General features: G+C 40.4%; 1 protein-coding gene across 20 annotated transcripts in view; it reads right to left on the reverse strand.

Moving 5' to 3' along the window:
• The window catches only part of atp2b2 (ATPase plasma membrane Ca2+ transporting 2), a 118138-nt gene that overhangs the window by 16747 nt on the left and 80913 nt on the right, over nt 1-20478 (reverse strand). For 12 of the 20 annotated variants that reach the window (XM_085777535.1, XM_085777542.1, XM_085777536.1 and 9 more), the window contains 7 exons: nt 20337-20429; nt 17831-17872; nt 13671-13835; nt 12252-12466; nt 11492-11734; nt 1907-2148; nt 290-524 (listed from right to left, as the gene is read on the reverse strand). In XM_085777535.1, coding sequence (XP_085633661.1) covers nt 290-524; nt 1907-2148; nt 11492-11734; nt 12252-12466; nt 13671-13835; nt 17831-17872; nt 20337-20429 — 1235 coding nt within the window. The remainder of the gene's footprint in view (nt 1-289; nt 525-1906; nt 2149-11491; nt 11735-12251; nt 12467-13670; nt 13836-17830; nt 17873-20336; nt 20430-20478) is intronic. The other 8 variants (XM_085777548.1, XM_085777547.1, XM_085777554.1 and 5 more) reach the window with 2 other exon arrangements.

Below are 20478 nucleotides of genomic sequence, written 5' to 3' on the forward strand. Positions count from 1 at the left end.
TAAAATATTCAAATAGTTCAGATTTTTTTTTGTCCCATAGGAAATACATTGAAACAGTCTTCAAACTCTTCAAATCTTGTGCTTCTTTGAACCTCTAAAACTTCAGCATAGTTCCTGCTACAGACTTCATTCAACTTCTAAGCTGTAGACAAACTTAATTTATTCCTCTTTTACTCAACTTATTTATATCTTAAACAGTCCTATACAACTGGCACGCGAAAGATACTGACAAATAAAAACAATAACGATCGAAGGGACTCGATTTTGCGAGAGTCTCGCGCTCTCCTACCTCTGGCCTGACGGGGTCCTCGATCCCAACGACACAGATGGCTGTGAGGTCACTGAGGATGTTGTTCTCATCGTCCCACAAGGGCTCGGGATCGCCGGAGAAGTCACGGTACGCTACGCAGATGGTCCTCAGGCCGTCGCATGCCATGGGCTCAATCACCTTCTTCACCATCTCGTCTTTGTCCCGTGGGCGGAACACCCTCGACTCTCCCACCTCGTTCAGAACATGGCTGCACCTGTGGTGAAGAGTGGCGTTGAGTGGTGGGAAATCGAGGTGTTTCCATGTGTCCTGGTGCTGTTATAGTTTTATCAAATTTTTAAAATCATGACCCTGATGATCCCAGGCACGAGCCATGAGATGTTTACATATAAACTACATCAAATGGATTTCTAAGGGTAAGCTGAATGAACATACAAGGATATTAAAGGGATAGTTCAACATTTTGGCAAATTGGCTCATTGCCATAATCCCTATAGTTTTAGGAGTAGGTTTGTTACCTTTAATTGTCGGTGCAAGCTATTTTTAGAACGGCCAAGCCACAAGCTGCTCAGAGCTATGGAGTCTCATGGGATTTCTTGGTTTCTCTCATCAAACTCATCAAATACACAATCCAACAACTCCAAAACGCTCTGGTGGACAAGTTGTGACCTGAACATTCACCACGCTATGAGATAATAATGTAATGTTATGAGACAGAGTTGTTTTTGAGGTAAATTCATGCAAAACCGCTGATGTGCGTTCCTGTCGGGAGCAGTTTTTCTGCAAGCAGTCTCTACATTTGCCTCGAAAATAACTCTGTCTCATAACGTTCCGTCATTATCTCATAACTCAGAGCGTTTTGTTGTTGTTTTTGAATTGTGTATTTGATGAGGGAAACCAAGAAATCCCATTAGCCTCCGTAGCGTAGCTCTGAGCAGCTCGCAGCTCTGTTCTGCCATTCTAAAAATAGCTTGCACCAACAATTAAAGCTAACAAACCTACTCCTAAAACTATAGGGGCCAATTTTCCAAAAGGTTGAACTGTCCCTTTTAACCGTGTGGGACCTGACGTAATCTTGTCTGCTCTTAGTCATTTGTGCAAATGTCAATTTTGGTTTGTATTTGTGTTTTCATTATAATTTGTATTTTACCTTATGTTCACCCATAAAGAAGGATATATGTACTAGCCTCCGTACTAAATGTTGGATAAAGATGTTGGCAGTCTAACAGCATACAAAGCTAATTACTGTATGTTACTTTAATGCTTTGATTTCAATGTTGTTCCATCTCTAAAGAGAATTTCTGCCTCCTCCTTAAGTGGGTGAAGGAAGCTTCAGAATTGCCTCTCATGTTTTTTTCTCAGAGTTACTCATTTGTTGCTGTAATGTCACAGTAATGTACTGTAAAATGTCACAATTAAGTGACCTTCTAGTGGAAACTCCCACTCTCACTGCTTGGAGAATGTGCAGTAGGTTGTGCCCTCAAATACATTATGCTCTTCAGAATGGAATCGCTGTATATTTGGTGGAAAAATACAGAATGTGATTATATAACTACATATATACTGTATGTATGTGTGTGTGTGTGTGTGTGTTGCCATATAATAACGTGTGTGCTATGATTACAAGACCAGACTCACTTTTTGAGGACAATCTCAGAGGCTCCTTTGCTGTACATGCGGAAGCTCCCATCAGGCAGTTTGATGACAGTGCTCATGGACTTCCTGACAGAATTGAAGGTGTAGACTTTGTAAAGCTTCTCCTCAGGGATCTGGTTTCTTATTGGCTGGTAATCACGCTTCAGGTCCAAAACCAACCCCAGCAGGCCGCACTCTGTCTTGTTGCCCACCTGCTTTGGCAGACCGCCTTCCTTATCTGGGGGCTGGAGAGAAGCAGAGGAAGAGATTTTTTTTTCTTCATTTCTCAGTTCTATATTCAGACCAATATTTCCAGTAATAAAGACAAATTTGTGCTTCTTATTGATCTGTGGTTGTTTTATTTCAGACTACATCACCTACAAACATCAACTCACTCAACTTCTTCCTTCTTCTTTTTCTGCTTTTTTTTTTTTTACTGAGCTTACCGTTGTGTTTTCACATGGAGACCTTTCATGGAGTCTCTCGTTGAGCAAAATCTAGGAACAGACATCACTGTTTGTTCCGTGATCTACTCTATTCAATGATATTCTCTTTTCTTCTGTGCAGTACGACTAATGTAAGGCTTGAAATAGCTGCTAGTGATAATTAACCAGCTAGCAGGTGAAAGGGTTGCTCTGTGTGGGAGGGTAGGAGATGAGATGGATGGAATCAGATTTGGATGTTCTTCTTTCAGGCAAGAGGCTCAATCCTTTCCAATCTATAACTGTGGATTTAAAACTGTGTTTTTCTATGGTTCAGTAAACACCTCAGGATCCATATGATACAACATGACTACATGGATTGTGAACGATAAACACAGCATGTGTGTGTGTGTGTGTGTTTTTAAATTATACAGTATAACCTTTGTATGGTTTAAAACGGTGTGATTGTTAGTAGTTTGTTTCTTAGGGCCACAACAATTTTTCTCCATTTTGTGATGATTAATTTACTGCAGAAAAAAATATTGCTGATGAATGTAGTCATGACTAATTAACATGTTTATCTCTTAGTAACAGGGAAATATTATATGATGTACTGTAAGAGAAGCAATTCCTGTGCCTCTCAGAGCTGGAGTGTGTTTACTGTCAAAATGTTGAGCTTTTTATCATATTGTATGTGTGTGCGATCTGTTCCAATATGTAGACATGACTGTTCAGGTGCCGTAGCTTGTGTGCTCAATTGTGCACACACTTATTATGAGTAAGCGTGCATGTGGTCAGACTCAGCGTTGCCATCGCAACACTGGGCAAAGCACACAGATCTGGGAAAAAGACAGGGTGCTCTCTCTGACACTTGGGAATTCTTGCTGTGTGGTTGTGATTCTCACTCATCTCAATGTCCTTGAATCTTGCCGCGTTTCCCTTTTCATCTTTTTTCTAATCCATATTTATTAGCATTTCCCAAGCCACACTTCATTTACTCACTATTCCCACACGCCTAGTATCCCACAGAAATACAAGCAATAAGGCGTGCAGCATGACGATCCATCTCTCTCTGAAAATGCACTGTTTTCTGTTTCTCTCAGTGTGACAGAACAAATCTCATTACCATCAATATCCTACACACGCATCCTATCCACACACACACACACACACACACACACACACACACACACACACACACACACACACACACACACACACAGTGACCATTGTAGTGACACTGATGCTCATGAGTCCAGACACACAGAGAGAGTGCAATCCTTACTGTCATTATTCATAACATGCCTCCTCACATAATCACACATTTCTCGAGCTGATGGTCATTTCAGCCCGATAATAGACGAGTGGGGACATAAAAGATGTTCAGAAATGCTGATCAAGGAAGTAAGTGCTGCGACGGACAGTTCTTTTCATTATTGGTGATTCTGCCAGTTGTTTTCCTGATTTACTCTGATTGCTCAGGAAATGTGACAAAATATGCTGAATACGATTCCTCAGAGCTCGAGGTAGACCAGTGTTTGTCAACCTTGGGGTTGGGACCCCACATGGGGTCGCCTGAAATGTCTTGTAATTGATAGAAAAAAGATTAATGATACAGTAAAAATATTATTTTATCTAATTATTATTCTTTTTAAATTACGATTAAAAACACCACACACAATCTTAAACAAACTTATCTATACTTTCACTTTGTCGAATATAAATTGAATTCAAATAAAATGCAGCATATAAAAATATCTGAACTGACGCATGATTGACATGATTGGATCGCCAGAAATTTGTGATGTCAAAATGGGGTCACGAGCCAAAAAAGGTTGGGAACCACTGAGGTAGATTCTTGAAATTCTCAAGATATTAATTTTACCAGCATTTACATCAATAATCACAATTCTGGTTTAAATAAATCACTTGATTAGATGTAAAACTGTGTAGGAACAATGACAAGTGAGTGTTACTGTGTGTTGCTCTTGATCAGTATAATCAAACCAGTGCTGTTTGGTTGTACAACGTATTAAATTTGGTCCATTGGAGTTGTTATTAGCTGGCACTCAGGCGACAGCCGGTCTCCCTGGGGTCTTACTGTATGGTACTACAGTACATTTGACACCTACACTCACAGCTAAAGAACAGCTTGTTTTCAGGTTCACTCGCTGTCGCTAAAACGCACACATGGGCACATGTGAACGCACACAGACACGCACACACACAAAACAGCACACAGTGCACATAATGCTTCTGACTTGCCACTAAGCAGACACCTTCAGTCTGTGCTATTTGCCCCCAAAATAGATTGACTGCAGGCTTGCTGTTCTGCTTCTAACAAGCCTCCAACCAAGATTAGATTTAAAAGGATATCTTGACATTTTGACATTTTGAGTTTTACTTTCTTGCCGCTGTTTTATTTTCCCCACTTGGCACTTACTGCAACGTGTTGAGAAAGACTCTGTATTGGCAGCACAGTTAATTACATTAACGGCTTGTTGTAGTTGGTAAGCAAACATTTTCTTTATAATGACTGCTCTTGTCCACCTGCTGCTAACAAGGTTTTGAGAGTGGATGCTAATAAAATGTGTTACTGTAATGTGCTTTATTTTGGTGACAGGTGAAAACAAGCTCTGTTCTTTTTCTGTCTTATCTATACTTGTATGTAGAATCCAGTATGTCTGTCTGTTTAAAAGAAAGATCGCTCTGTGTTTTCTTTGCTTGAACTGAGCATCTAAGGATAGACGCTGTTGCCATACAGACATTAAAATTTCTTGAGCCTCACTGTGGTTTGTGATTTTAGACTAAATAATGTTAACCTGACTTGACCAATCTTAGATTCTTGCTTATGATCAACTGCGACAAAGTTTAATTTTAACTTTCCTGTTTGGAAGTGTTTGATTCAGTGAGTCTGACATCAAACTGGCAGAAATCTGATCAATCCGTGGAAGTTTGTTTTATAATTATAATCTGTCTTGAGAGCTATCGATGTTTGCTTAAGCAGCTCCACATTTTGAAACCATAATTTCTTTAGAAACAATGAACAGCAACTCATTCTGTCTCAGACATATTTTACATATCTCCTTAGCTGCAGCTGCATGGTTGTGGGTTTCCAGTTGAGAGGTTTACAGAGAAAGTCATCAAAAATGTCATTAATCATTAAAACCCAATCAGAGTGCTGGCCCATGTCCACCTAGTAATTGGACATATCTGGTTAATGTTCAGCTGTGTGTCTCATAGACACACAGAAGAGTATAAATACTTTATACTGAGTTTGTGGTAAATAACAGAATTAATGCCTTTTCCTAATGACCAATGATTACATCAGGAAGACACCGCCTGTCATTGGCTAATGAGGGGATGGGACAAATGGCCTCATCAGCACTGTTCTCTAAATGTTTGGGAGAAATAGCTCCCGGCAACAGACCAACAACATGCCAAACACGTTAATGTAAATGAGCACCTGAAAACCATACAGGAAGTGTCATTGATATAAATAAGAATTCTAAACATACATTTTATAATAAATTATGTTTGCATTACAAAACATTTATTTTGTCTTACTACAGTAAAGCTAACTATCTTACATCTTTCAGTCTCATATTCAGCCTTCAAGCCTTAATTTGATGAAAAGTCTTCAACTTTATAACAATAAATGTTATATTTCTTATTTCAATGTTTAGAAATCAACATCATTTGCAGCATTTAAATGTAAAAAGCACAAGTTATTTTAATTTTGTATTAGAAACAAACACAGCTACAGTAAATCTCATTTGGCCAAGCTGCTACACTGAAGAGAAATACTGTACAGACACCGGCTGCTCCAAAAACTGAACAAGGACAGAAGAGTGATGAATCAACAGAAGATGAACAAAGGGCAGACAGCATCACCACTGCCTTTTATTGTCCCGAGATTCCGCAGAGGTTCAGCTTGACGTGGGTTTCTACGCACAAGGACAGTTGCTGGCATGGGAAGCCCGGCGTTGGCACGACTCGGCCACTGTTGGCATGTCCTTGCCTGGACGTGGCTGAGGACCAGCTGCCCTCTCCCTGGTCCTTGGGTGTTCCCGCAGGCAAGGACATATGCCAGAGGGAGAGCTGGCAACTTTACTTCCTATGCCACCTGGGGCTCTCCTTAATCCATCCCTCCTGTTCCTTCCCTTCCTCTTCCCTACTTCTCCATTTTCTTCCTTGGTTTCTTCGCACCCCACCCTATTATTTCACCACACTCAACAGTTTCCCCTCATTTTTCTCTATTCTGTTCTTCCTCACTCCTGATGATGACCCCTGAGGACTTTCTCCTCTTCCTCACAATCAAATTCCCCAGTCTTTCACCCCCCCCCCCCCACCTTTGCCTTCCCTTCTATTCCCTCTTTTCATATAGGAGTGGATGATATTCTAGCTCTCCACATGACTGTAACAGCCAACTGGGCTAAGGCCTGGAGCCGTGCTGGAGGGCAGTAATACAGTCCTCCAGTCCATGATGAGGACACTTGTCACACGAGTATTCTCTCTCCTCTTCTCTCTCCTCTTCTTGTATAATTTTCCCATCTTCTTTCATCCTTTTTTTTTGCAGTAATCCTTGCTTTACTTCCCTCTCCTTCTTTGATACATCTTTTTTTACCTCCACCAACCCCCCACTTCCATTTGCTTTCAGCCTCCACCTCTAACCCTATTTCTTTTATTTATATCCTTTTGTCTGGTAATGCCATTTACTTTCCCTTCAATTGCAGACATTCGATTTTTCCAAAAACAATAAGATGTACTGTAAGCAGGCTATGTCTCCATGGAGCTGAGAGAACTTCTCAATATAAAAAATTGTATCTATATACAGTAGATGGTAACAGTGCTGCTGCTCTTGGTTCACTGATGCTTTTTTGGATTAGTATATTTTTTCCCTTATTTTTGCAAATTGTTTTGTCACATACAAAGCTCCTGTTATGAAATATTGCTTTAACCTTGGTGTTGCTTTTAATTTGCCACTGCCAGGTTTATATAAGCTCTTTAGCACTGAGGACAGCTATCAACAATGTTATATTTTGGCTCTAAGGTGAAGTTTTAGATCAGGTGTTCTCAGTAAAGGCTCATCCCACAGTCCTTGACATTTCTCATGGGCAACATCATTCTTCTTTAACCTTGGTGGTCAACTTTTTTATTTGCTCTTGAGTATTGGTCAAAATGCTGCAACAAAATCAAGCTTAAACCACACATACGGACTAAGCACTGGAGAAAAAAAAAGAAACTGGCAATACAACTGCCACAAAATAGCGCTGATCTTAAGTGCTAATGTCATTGTTGGCTGAAATAATCTTGAATGTGATCAGTTGCATTATCATTGACCTCAAACTCCAAATACATCTTTGATGTGTTTAATTGATGCTGGTCTCTCAAACCAACAAAAACACGGTCAATCAAAGCATGAAATCTACTAAGTCATGTGTGACGGAAATGCAGGGAACCCATTAAGCTTTGTGCCTTTGAAACATCAAAGCATTGTCATTCTAATGTGATGACAAGTTCTCTTCTCACTGCATCTCGACAGCACTGTCAAGACTGTATAGCAGGAGCTAAACACAAGAGAAGAGAAGAGAAGAGAAGAGAAGAGAAGAGAAGAGAAGAGAAGAGAAGAGAAGAGAAGAGAAGAGAAGAGAAGAGAAGAGAAGAGAAGAGAAGAGAAGAGAAGATCAATGCATTGGCTTGTTGTGGATGTCCAAAACTTTTCCAAACATTGGGACACTGGGTGATTCAAGCTACAGACACCCAAGATACTCTCATCTTGTCTCCATGTTGTGCAAACAAGCACGCAATGTCCAGATGACAAAAGCACTGTGAGCCAAAGCCAATTACATCACAACTTCACTGCTCACGACACAACAGAAATGAGGCTGTTCATTTTAATTACTTGTTATAAACCAACATAGGAAAAAAAACTATTTTATTGAACATGATCAGAATCTTGTTTTTCTCTAACGAACGAGCCTGTTGAATCCTTGCTATTGTAAATGTGTATTTACTTCCATAAGCCATGAAGCCATCTATGAGTGTGGCTGTGCATGTGTGTGCGGGGTGTGTTTGTCATCTACCTCTCTGGTCCCTGACCGGAATAATGACCTGAGCAGGTGGTTGAAGCAACATGAGGCTGAGCTCCCAGGACACTCACACAGCCATGCTAAACACACATCACTGTGCTGTGAGAACATGCACCTGTGATCTGAATACCTCATACAGTGTCAGTGTGCCTGCTACGACGACAGATGTGTGAGTCTGAGTGACATTTCTGTGTGTGCACCTGCATCTATGTTTACACACCACGCACACACTTCACACACATACACTGTTCTTGGACAATGTTAATAAAAACATACATTGAAAGATGATTAAAAGAGAAAGAAAAGAATAAACTGTATGGAGATGCTTCTTGCCACTGGGGATGACGCATGTTCCTCTGATATGACGTCACTGTACGACGTACAAGCAGAGACTAAGCAATGTGTTGTGGATACAGTGCATGTACGCTTATTTGTATGCACATGTGCACGTGACCTTTTCAGAATATAATGAATGTGTGCGCGCATGGATACAGTGTCTATGAGCATGTGCGGGTGGGGAGTGTCCATACGCTATATAGGTTTCACTGTATAAACGTATGTGGATTTCCCCCTCAAGGATGAAGGCTCTCCACTTTAGAGTTTGTATGTGCTGACAGAAGAAGCAGAGCTATACCAGTGGCTGCATTATGAAGCCAGAGAGGCAGTAGAGGGACTGATACGGGTATCAAAGCCTGCCTCTTTGCCTTTGTGCCTTTGTGTGGTGGCCATCAAAGACTTCCATAGCCATCCTGGCATCCCACAGGATTGGCCTCTTATATAAGAACACACCAGCCAGCATACTGCAGGAGTGGCGCCGAGGGAGTGGGGGTGGTTGGTGGAGGAAGGAAGAGATGCACTAAATATTCCTCAGATATTTCCCTTTTTGCATCTTCCTTTCTGAGTTCATTTCATGCCTTAATTATATCTGTCTTTCTTCATTCTGAGTTCTTCTTGTTCCTTTACTTCATTCTAGTAAATTAATAAATAAATAAATGGAAACATGTCCTGGACTATCCTCTATTTATGTACTAGATTTCGTGTTCCATCCTTTATTTATGTAAGTAGGTACTTTGCGTATTGATGCATGGATGAACTGATGAATGCGTATGAGAGTGTATGTTCATGTCAGTTGGCTAAATGGTTAATTAACATTTACTGGAGGTGGAACCTCACAGAAAGTACAGTTAGGAGCTTTATAACCATTTGAAGTGTACCTTCTACTTCGGTGCATGAGGTAACCTCTTTTATGAATGAAGAGATTAAGAAGCGGACTAAAAGTGCCATTTAATCCACCAAGTCTAAGCTGCACTGTGCCGCTGCTTCATTCCGTTGAGCTAAGCAGCCTTGGAGGTACAACAGTCTGATGTAATGCTGCGAAGCATTCCTCCAGGTCTTTAAAAAGGGATAACATCTCGTTAATGTAGCACATCTTGGTTGAGAAAGACTGTGACGAGGTGAAACTGGGGAGGAGCGACAACAATACTAATTGACAATTTCTACTGAGTGGGACAACATTCACTAATTCTCAGGTTGGTCTCTGCACTGTGCTACATTGTCATTGGCATACTAGGCAGGTAATTCTTCATTTCATACACACAATTATTTATGCAAAAAGATACATCACCCCTGAACAAATCATTCACTCAGTGTATTTTCACATGAATGTGAATTTTTAACTTTCCTAAATCAGTCGCTATCAGTTCAGCACATACGGGATCTACTGTAATTAGCAGGACAACACCACATATTTTCCAGTTCCTATCTAATTTTAAACTCTGCTACAGCCAAAGGACTATATTGAGTGACTGAAGCTTTATCACAGTTGAGTCTCACTGTGAACAACAGTTCATCACAGCATGAAGAATATTACATGGAAACTGATTTCTTTATTTCCTAACTGGCTGTAATAATAAAACCTTGGTCTAAACAGAAACAGGACATGTTGATGCTGAAGCCCGGCTAAACGCAGGGACATTAATACGCCGTGTGCATTGCTGCTGAGGAATCTAATTTTAACTCAGCTGACATTAAAAAGATAGAAACTCAGTGGCATTAAAATGGAAGCACAATTACACTGCCTGCAAGCCAGAGGTAACTGCATTGCCTAAATGTATTCACTAACCAGATTTAAACTACAGTGTGTGGCTCTTCATCTTAGAAACCCAGTGACCAACACTCTGTTTCCACCCGGACTGTGATTGTGCCTTGAGGGGTATGAAGTGAATTCTGCCGGCTCTGTCTTTCACACATGTCCTGCTCAGCTCATTCTCCATGCAAGCTCCATAAGGGCTTTTACCAGTTGGTCAGCCACCAATGAACAGACACGACAGGGGTTTACAAGGGTAGTGATACACTGACAGGCACAAATGATGTGTGTGTGTGTGTGTGTGTGTGTGTGTGTGTGTGTGTGTGTGTGTGTGTGTGTGAAGGTGAGTCTACGTGGTCATGCCAGGAGGAAGTTTACTCAGCCATGCAGCTCTGACTGTCTGAAGTCCTTATCTTGGCAATCTTTCTTTTTAGGATATGTTTGCTGTCTGTGATTACAATGCACAGCCGTCTGTACTGTATGTCAGTCACTCTGTCTGTCTGTCTGTCTGTGTGCATATCTATCTATCTATTTCTTATTGCATGCAGATTTAATTGGCTTGGGGTATATTTCTCCTCGCTGCATTCACTGTAAACAACGGACCATCTCCAGCACTTAGACAGATTGGATTCAATTACAGTCTGCTACGCTCTGAATATCAGATAAGACAAAATTACACAACCGTTCTCAAGGTGACAAGTTGAGTGAATGCCTGATGAATCCAAAGCAGCAGCCAAGGACACCGACTGCCTGCTTCGCCAAGAAGAAAGCACTGCAGAACTGTCTCGCTGTATCAGAGCTGCTCTCGAGTCCAAGTCTGAAATATACATCTTAACTAAACAGGCTTTAGCATAATAGAGTATCTTAAATATTGCGTGGAAGGGTTCGTAGAGGGTTCTACATATGTTTTATGCAATAATATTACGTCAGTTTCTTTTTCATGTTTCTCCAGGGATTTTACCAGTGGTTTATGTCACAGATGGCTTACCAGTATCTTGGTGGTATAGGCGCTGTTGAGGGAGATGGCATTGATCAGTAACTCCAGTGATTTGGGTGGCAGGGCTCCAGGATCTGGGATTTCTTTGTAGTGCACATCTCCAACGTAACATTGTACAGCTGTCATGCGGTTGGTGGTTAGCGTGCCTGTCTTGTCGGAGCAGATCGCGGTAGCGTTGCCCATAGTCTCGCACGCATCCAGGTGACGCACCAGGTTGTTGTCCTTCATCATTTTCTGTTGGATAGGAACAACATGATGATGATGATGAGAGGTCGCGGTGCATATTTGCACCTGAATTAGCACTTGCACTGCTTGAACTTTATTGACTATAATAGGTACCAATACAAAAAGAGGGTTGCCTGTGCTTATATAATATGTGAAACTGCTTATACAATTCACAGCAACAGTCAAAGAAACAAAATGCTTCATCAGAATTTGCTTTTTTGTAATTATGTTAACACCATGCAGGAAATAACTACAGCAAATCCTCATGAGTGCAAGGAAATTCATCCTGTGGGAGGGACAGAAATTTACACAATTTATTGGAAATAACTCAAAGCGGCACAAATAAATCAAATACAATTTTTTGTCAAGCTGTCTTTTTAAATGTAAAAAGTGAATGTTCTCTGCTGGAGTGAAGAAAAACTCTCCAAAGGCAAATAAATACTTTACTGAATAGTGTAAATGGACAGCCCATAAAGCAAAGACGGCACAGTGCCACAGTGTATACACAGTATGTGTCAGTGCTCACCTTGACAGAATATGCCAGAGATATAGTGACAGCCAGTGGCAGTCCCTCTGGTACGGCCACCACCAACACAGTCACACCAATGATGAAGAACTTGACAAAGTACTGGATGTAGATGGGAGTGCACTCAGGCATCCAAGGGCGCTTCTGCATCACAAAGGTGTCGATGGCGAAATACAGGACCAGGATGATGACGGTGATGGCCGACATGAGCAGACCTAAAACAGACAGAGCAGGAGTCGTTCTAAGCTGAGCTGAGGACAGGGATGATATGGAATGAGACATGAATTTGCAGAAACTGACCAGGGGTCAGTGTGCTATCCAAAAGTACTTGTTTTATTCAATCACCTCCACATTAAAAGCACCACAAGTACATCCTCTAAAAGGGTCATAAAATTGAATTAACACCTCTCTAAAACATCAACACAATAACCTTCATGAAGGGACAGTTTATTCCAGTGCATTACTTTTAGCGTAAGTTACAGTATAAGATTCTTGTCATGTACAATGCTATTTCTTTTGTGACTGCTAATGAAGCATGGCTGGTATCAGGTAGATATCAAGAACATACAGAACAGATATGGCTTATTAGAAGTGTGTAGCAATAAGATAAGTCAGCACATTATATACAGATACAGATGCCACAGTGTGTATTGAGTCGACACATTTTTTGCCAGACCCACAGAAAGACCATATGATGGCCCAGCACTGCTTGTATAGTAGTAATAGTCTGATATAAGAGCACACTGGAAAAACAGGGACTTCTTTGAGGGACTCTAATGTGAAATAAGATACTGTAATAGCTGCTTTAATAATGCAGAAGTGCTCAGGTTCTCTGAACTTCCTCAGTAGTTACCAGGGGATATTTAGAGGTATTTTTGGAGATTCTACTTTCAAGAAACCTTTATTCTCTAGACTGGTCCGGAAACCTTCGCATTTCATGGCTAACGTTTGCTAAACAGTAATCCTACTATGGTGCTGCCGAGAGGACACCCACAATGTGGGCACACTGGCATGTGGGCATCTGTTACTAAAAATGCACAAGGCGGTAAGGATCTACTGCAGGAGTGTTAGACATCCGCTTCTTGGAGCCATAAATCGCTTTAAATTCAATTACAAACAATTGTAAAAGTGAAAGAGATGCATCTACATTGCTCCCACAACAATGATGGAGTGAGTCACTGGAGGACAGGTCGTTTAGAAAAATGAAGTGCACACGCTTCTCTGCTATTCTGTAATTCTCATGCTGAAGCACTTAAGCATTCTTCCAAACTGCTTTGATTGCTTTAAGCGACCAAGATGCGTGTCTTGTCTTGGTGCAACATCTTGTTCTGATGGACAGGATGATGCTTCAGTACCTTGCTGTCCCTGATCTAACAGCGTAAATGAGTGACGGGCTTGTCTGTGAGGGATCTGCTGTACCTGCTTTGCCAATCTGGACGGCCAGTTTGGTCAGCTTCCCCTGTAGCACAGACTTCTCCTTCTTTGAAACCGACACCTTCTTCCTTTCTTTTTCATCGGCCTCTCCGCCTTCAGCACTCTTGAGAGGCTGCATCTCCATGGCAGCTGCTCCGTCCTGCTTCTTTACTGTAAATACCACAAAAAAACAAAACAAAAAACAAACAAACAGAAAGTGGAGTGTTAGAAATGGAGAATAAACCAAATAAATGAGGAGGATGAGGGAGCCAGGCTTTAGCACCCAGGTGTTACTCTAGCTCCTGGGACTCAAGTTTAGACTTTAAAACAAAAACAGATCATACATGTATAAACCTTTCATATACTGTACCAATATAATGATCGCTTAATGTTTGTCCCTGCATCATCTTCTTGGGAAGATCTAATGGGCTGTGAACCACCTTACTGTTCTTGATACTGTAGGTCTTATTCAGTGTTGATTGTTAACAGACTTTCCATGTTTTCTATACAAACATATTTACAGTAAGTCATTAATACTGTAATAATACAATGGTGCTAGAGGTAGACACCTAAGCCTGTTAGGTATTTGAGGAAAGTCAGGAAAAGGAAACCGTTTTACATTTCGCACACACATGAAAAACTCAATGTGCTTCACATAAAAACAACAACCAGAAAATAAATTAAAACTAATAGAGTTGAAAAAACACCATGAAAAACAATAAAGATAAAAAAAAAATATATGAATTGCAATGAAAGATAAATCATTTTTATCAGTATTGAGATTTGTTTCCATGTATAGCATAATACAGAAACAGTACCTACACATTGGTTTGTAGTTGGTTTTGTTTTGCAGTTTTATTATTTACCCTGAGAAGATTTTGCAGACCAATTTATGCAGGTTGAAATATCAATATCTAGACTTGCATACTGGCAAAAATGTAACTGCATTGCATTGAAGTTTGTTGCATTATCCATAAGCTCTTCTCTGGTAATCACAATGACAAGTAACACAAGTAGTACAGTAAAACCATGTGGTTATACTTTTTACTGAAATAAAGACACAATTACCCTATACTGTAATAAGATACATTTAAAATGAGTGCATTAATAAGGAAATAAAACTGGAATAAAATATCTTCCCCAAGTCAAAAAATCCAAATTGAAAATGGTTTCACATTTTCTAAAACATACAGCACTGTGCAAAAGTGTTAGGCACTTCAGATGTTTCGATTCTTATTCATTATGCAATACATCATCTGGGAGGCTTCTGATTGGTCATACTGTATAGAACTGGTAAGCATGGTCCCACCAAATTATGATCAGATTTAGGTTTCTGTCTTCCGTTGACTGAACGTTATATGATGTTCATCCATAAATAAAGACTATTCATGCCATTATTTTTTAAAGCATCTACTGTACACAGTACTTATACTGCCTAAAACCGTTGCACAGCACTGTATATTGACCCAGGCAATGTACAGAACATGTATGTGATCACTGTCCCCACTTGGACAGGAGTGGATTGTGCTGAAAAAAAATCTCTGTCCGAACACACACACATGCACATACACACACACACACGCACACGAAGTGCAGTGCTTCTCTGTAAACGTAACCTCTTACTAAGAATAATTTCATCCCAACTTTCCCAATCACGATGAAGGATGTGTTTGATTCTTACAAAAACCCTTTAATGTTGAACATTTGTCATTCTCCGGTTGTGAATTTTTTGTTTTCCCACCTCCATGTCACTGGACTGACAGTGTATTGTATTGTCTGTATGCAGCAACAACTTTTTCAGCATGTCATCATGTTGTTTTTTTGCATTCATGAGGCAGCAAGGCTCCTGGTCAGCAGTGGTGAGCACCTGCCAGCTCTGAAACAGGGGGTTGGGGCTTGTGCTGGAGCAAGTCTGATCTGCAGTGACACCTCACAACTTAAAGACAAGGATCTGCTGCTAACGTCTTGATGCTAGATACCACAGGACATCTTCAGAGGTTTTGTTAAGCCTGCAACATTACTGTGCTTGACAAGAAAGGAATACTTAGCCTTACAGTACATACACATGCAGATAAACCAATTAAGGGTGTTGAATCCTAATGATTCTGAATCTAATCTTTTAAATCACCAAAAACAGTGTCATTTATGCCACTTTTCACATTTCATTCCAGATGTTTGATGGAGTTCAGGTGGATGTTCAGGGTGACAAAAAAAAGAAGAAAAAAGCAAAGTTAGCCCTTAGCTAATGCTAATGACTAAGTAGCAATGTCAAACAACATTTTTCCAGCCAATATGAAATATAATACAAAACAAGCCAAAGAACATTATCAGGTTCCCACAAACTGCAAATTCAACACTTCTCAGCAAAAGGCAGAACAGGATGGTATCACTAGGCCAGGCCGGGCGAGGCCTCTCTTCCTCTGAGCAGCTGCCTCCATCTCCACAGCTGCCTGCACCAGTCACAGGCACAACTTCACTTACTGGAAGGATTTTACCCCGGAGAGCAGCGTGAAAGCAGGGCCGGCCGCTGGCATAAACACTCTATGCGGTTGTTTAGGGCCACAGCCGTTAGGTGGGGGGCCACATGATCAGAAAGGTACCAGGGTTCATCAAGTCATTTAAACATCCTGAGGTCTGCACGCACGCTATGAGCTTTACATGTAATGTGAAGTCAGTATTCAGCTTCTTTTATCTCACATTTGAGACATTTGGTGAAAATAGAATGGCAAAATGACAACATTTGTGCTCAAAAAGCAATCTTACAAATTTTCATTTTAGACTTGTTTTCTACACTTATCTATTACTGTATTCATATCCTATTTCAAGCACCAAAACAGTTCATTCTCATGACTGAAGGTGTGTTTTCACAAGGGATTGGAAATTTTTCAAAAAGACATAAAACACTTGAGTATTGTTAAATCTGCAAGTATCTTAAAAAGATACATTTAAGAAAATATGTAAAAGTCGAGAAAATGGCCTGAAACCTCAGAGGGCATAAACATGCCTGTATTCAGTTTTAACCTGTGATTTGGTGTTTGCGCTTAGAGTGGGCCACAAACAAAAATCTTGTTTACGGCCACCAAAATCCTAGGGCCGGCCCTGCGTGAAAGCCACCAGCACTCACTCAGCTACAGTCAACTTGAAGAATCTCAGTCAGCTGAGACGTCGCTGACTCTTCTTCTGATATGTACTTAAAATGTTATTTCTTTCTGTTTTATATTGTTGTGAATTGAACTGAGACGAGGTTTTGAGTTTGTCTGGCACAATAGGTCATTTGAAGGGATCACTTTGGTTACTTTTTTTTATTTTTTTAAGTATTTTTTGGGGGCTTTTTTACCTTTAATTTGATAGCACATAGTGAGATAGACAGGAAAGGGGGAGGCAGAGAGAGGGGGAATGACATGCAGGAAAGGTCTGCCCGACGCGGGACTCGAACCAGGGACGCTTGCGTTGAGGACTGTAGCCTCTACATGGGGCGGCCGCTTTAACCACTGCACCACGCACCGCCCCACTTTGGATACTCTTTAATAGCTAAACTAACAGATTAACCATAAAATTAAAAAATATATTTACAAGGCAATAAATAAATAAATTAATAAATAAAATGACACACAGTATGCTTTCAATTTCAATTTCATGTGACACTGCCTAAAAAAATGTCTTATAACAGCGGAAGGGGAAAAGAAGGCTGTGGTATAAAACCTGGGGAAAATACAAAGAGGACAGCTTGGGGTGTTGTTGGTGGATAAAGGTGGCCTATGTGAGGCACTATTGAGGAACAGGCTGCTGTTCTCTGATAGAGAACAAGACAAGTCAACAACACAACAAGAACAACAACAGAACAACAGACCAAGGACAACACGCCAGTGACAGACAAGAGTGAGGAGGAAGGATTTTCTATCCTAATATGACTGCAGGTAAAACCTGGGTCAAGGAAAAGGTCAATTCCCTCTGCAATTCACAGTATCAGTGTTGGACTGTCTCTTGCAATCCTGAATTAGTACTGTGCAATCCTGCATTTTGAACAATATGAGATAAAATAAATTGAAGAACAGAGAATTTTCTATCTGCATTTGACCCAGAGCTTACACCACACACCATAGAAGGAAAAGGAGGAGAAAGAAATGAGGCAGGGAAGGAGAGAGTGAAAGATATGGTTTGGTTACCTTTAATCTGGTTGCTCTCCATATTGCCATCTTGCATTTTACCTATGATGGAGACATACAAGACAATAACAACAAAAATAACCAAGGCAGACAAGTCAACAAATTATCACCACAGAGACAACACACGCAGTGAGAACCAAAAATCACAAACAAGGAGACAGGAAAATGACTTTTAATACAACCTCTCTGTGACAGTCACATAGAAAGGCTTGTGGTGTGTAAGTGGTGTGATGTAACTAGCAGCTACACCTACTGTCAAAGGGCTCATAAAATTAAATTTAATTGAGAGTTACTCTAAACCAAACAGTGAATGATACTGTAGTGTGCAGACTTCCCCATAATGAAGTGGGAGGAAATTAGGCTTTAATAGATTTGATTTTATTGCATAGGCAAATAATCAGGTAATTAAAATACTAATGGGCCTTTCAGAAATCTAAATATTTTGCAATCAAAGTATATTAAGTGTGACAAAGTATGATGCAGAACATTAAAAACTGCAAATACTCTTGGTCTTAAATATTGTTTTGAGTGTCATACAGTATAGGTAATTCCAAAAACATTATCAAACACACGTGTCATATAGTCAGGGTATAAAATGGGATATCAAGACATAGATAGAGCATTTACACTGGACACCGAGAGTGAGGAAGAGTACATCACAAAAACACACACACACACGTACAGTGCACGCAAACAAGAGACAGCATGCATGGGAGGGAAATTCAGACAACACATGCAAGATCACACACTCAGTGGGAAGCAGACTGAAGATGTGAACAATGCAGAGAGAGAGAGAGAGAGAGAGAGAGAGAGAGAGAGAGAGAGAGAGAGAGAGAGAGAGAGAGAGCCTGAAGGGAAAGCCTCCCACATGGTGAAGTTACATAAGAACAACTGGAGGAAAATCGAAATCTAAGTTTGGGGACAGTGCATTTATTATGCTGTGGGATTCTGCTTACACAAGGATCGAACATATTAATGTGCATTTAACTAAAAAAAAAAAAAAAGATTGTTATAAATTACAGAATCATCTTGCTTACAGTACGTTCATCATTTCTGTTTCTGATGAAACTGAGAAGATAACATAATCTTGTGCTTTCAAATCAAATGTATAGACGTGTTTACAAAATAACACATTATAATTATTAGAGCATTTATTATATCTACTGCAGCACTGATCTCATTATCTACACAGGCTGTAATTACACAGACATGCATTGTTTGTCTCAGTGGTAAAAAGGCTATAAATTGCACTAAATCTGCAGAGCGTTATGTTCAAATGCCAGTAGGAAAATTTATCAGGCACAGTAGAGCCGAGAAGACCAGATTTTTGCAGAGGACTCTGCATGGATGTGGAGAAAATAAATGGCTCATTTCACCCCCACGTCCACATTAGCCTGTTCCCCGGAGTCACAATATAGCTGAAGATGACAAATCACCCTGTTCCAGCCCAGGACAGCACAAGGTCACCATTATAGTGCAAATCACGCCCCTCCAGCCTTGAGTACAAACACTTTGGGGTTGCTCTCCAAGGAGATGAAGATAAGAGAGAATCCAGTGCAACAGTGAATGAAGTTAATATTTTTGCATTCCGTCCAGCTAAGATAGAAATGGAGGATTTGCACTAAGTGATCTCAGAGGACGTTCATATAAAGAAGATGGCCCTACAGTAGGATTTGCCACCACTATTCACCTAGTGTCGTGTTTCCTATGAGAAATCTGAACTCATAACACTGCCCAACAACATGATTTATAGGAGCAGCTCTGTAATTTAGTTAACGTGCTCATTCTCTTTCTCATTAAAAGTTAGATGAGAGGACTGATACCACTGTCATATCTGTGCAGTCGATACAAGCCTACAGTCAGTAGCCAGTTAGCTTAGCTTAGCTTATCTTAGCACAAAGACAGGTAACCTGTCCAGTGATAACAAAATCCACCTGCCAGCATCTCATTTGTTTGTGTTTAACACATGAACTGAAATCTAAAAACAACATTAGGTTTATGGGCTAGCCTATTTCTTGGCTGGAGCTAACCATCACCAAGAGAAGGAATAAATGTTTTCTAAAGGTCACATCATTTCAAACTGTGTTTTCCTTATTCTTCATAAAATCTTTCAATGAATGAATATTAAGGGATTTTTAGGTGTCCACCAACCGTTTCATCTAAAAAATGGTTGTATTTGTTTAATTTTAGTTTGCATTAAATGATTAAGAAAAAAACAACCTTCCTCAGTCATTATAAATGTTTCCCACACATGATTAGAAGCATCAAAAGGCCAACAATAGCATAAAGAGAGGAAAAAGACACCACAGACTAATTTCTACAAAATAGAGAAGACATGCATTGAGAGCATGGATACAAAGGGGTCCAACACAACTGAGACAGAAGGTACAGTATAGAGCAGAGGGTGAGCACCCATTGTGTGAAGCAGTTGGGAGAATGGAGAAGGTAGAAGGAGTCAAAAGTCACAACAGAAAGAGGTCAGAGATCAGATGTTTTGTCAACCTACCATTAATTAGGCTGGCACTGCCAGGGGCATTAATGCCTGCAGCCCCATCCGTGGCTATAGTTGCGATAGGGTGGATAGGGGGATGGGAGCAGTCTAGCCATGAGGACCGAACATGAATGAACAAAACAAACACATGCACGCA

This window comes from Trachurus japonicus, chromosome 5 (assembly GCF_045865225.1).
Source record: "Trachurus japonicus isolate A0001 chromosome 5, Traja_1.0".
NCBI lineage: Eukaryota > Metazoa > Chordata > Actinopteri > Carangiformes > Carangidae > Trachurus > Trachurus japonicus.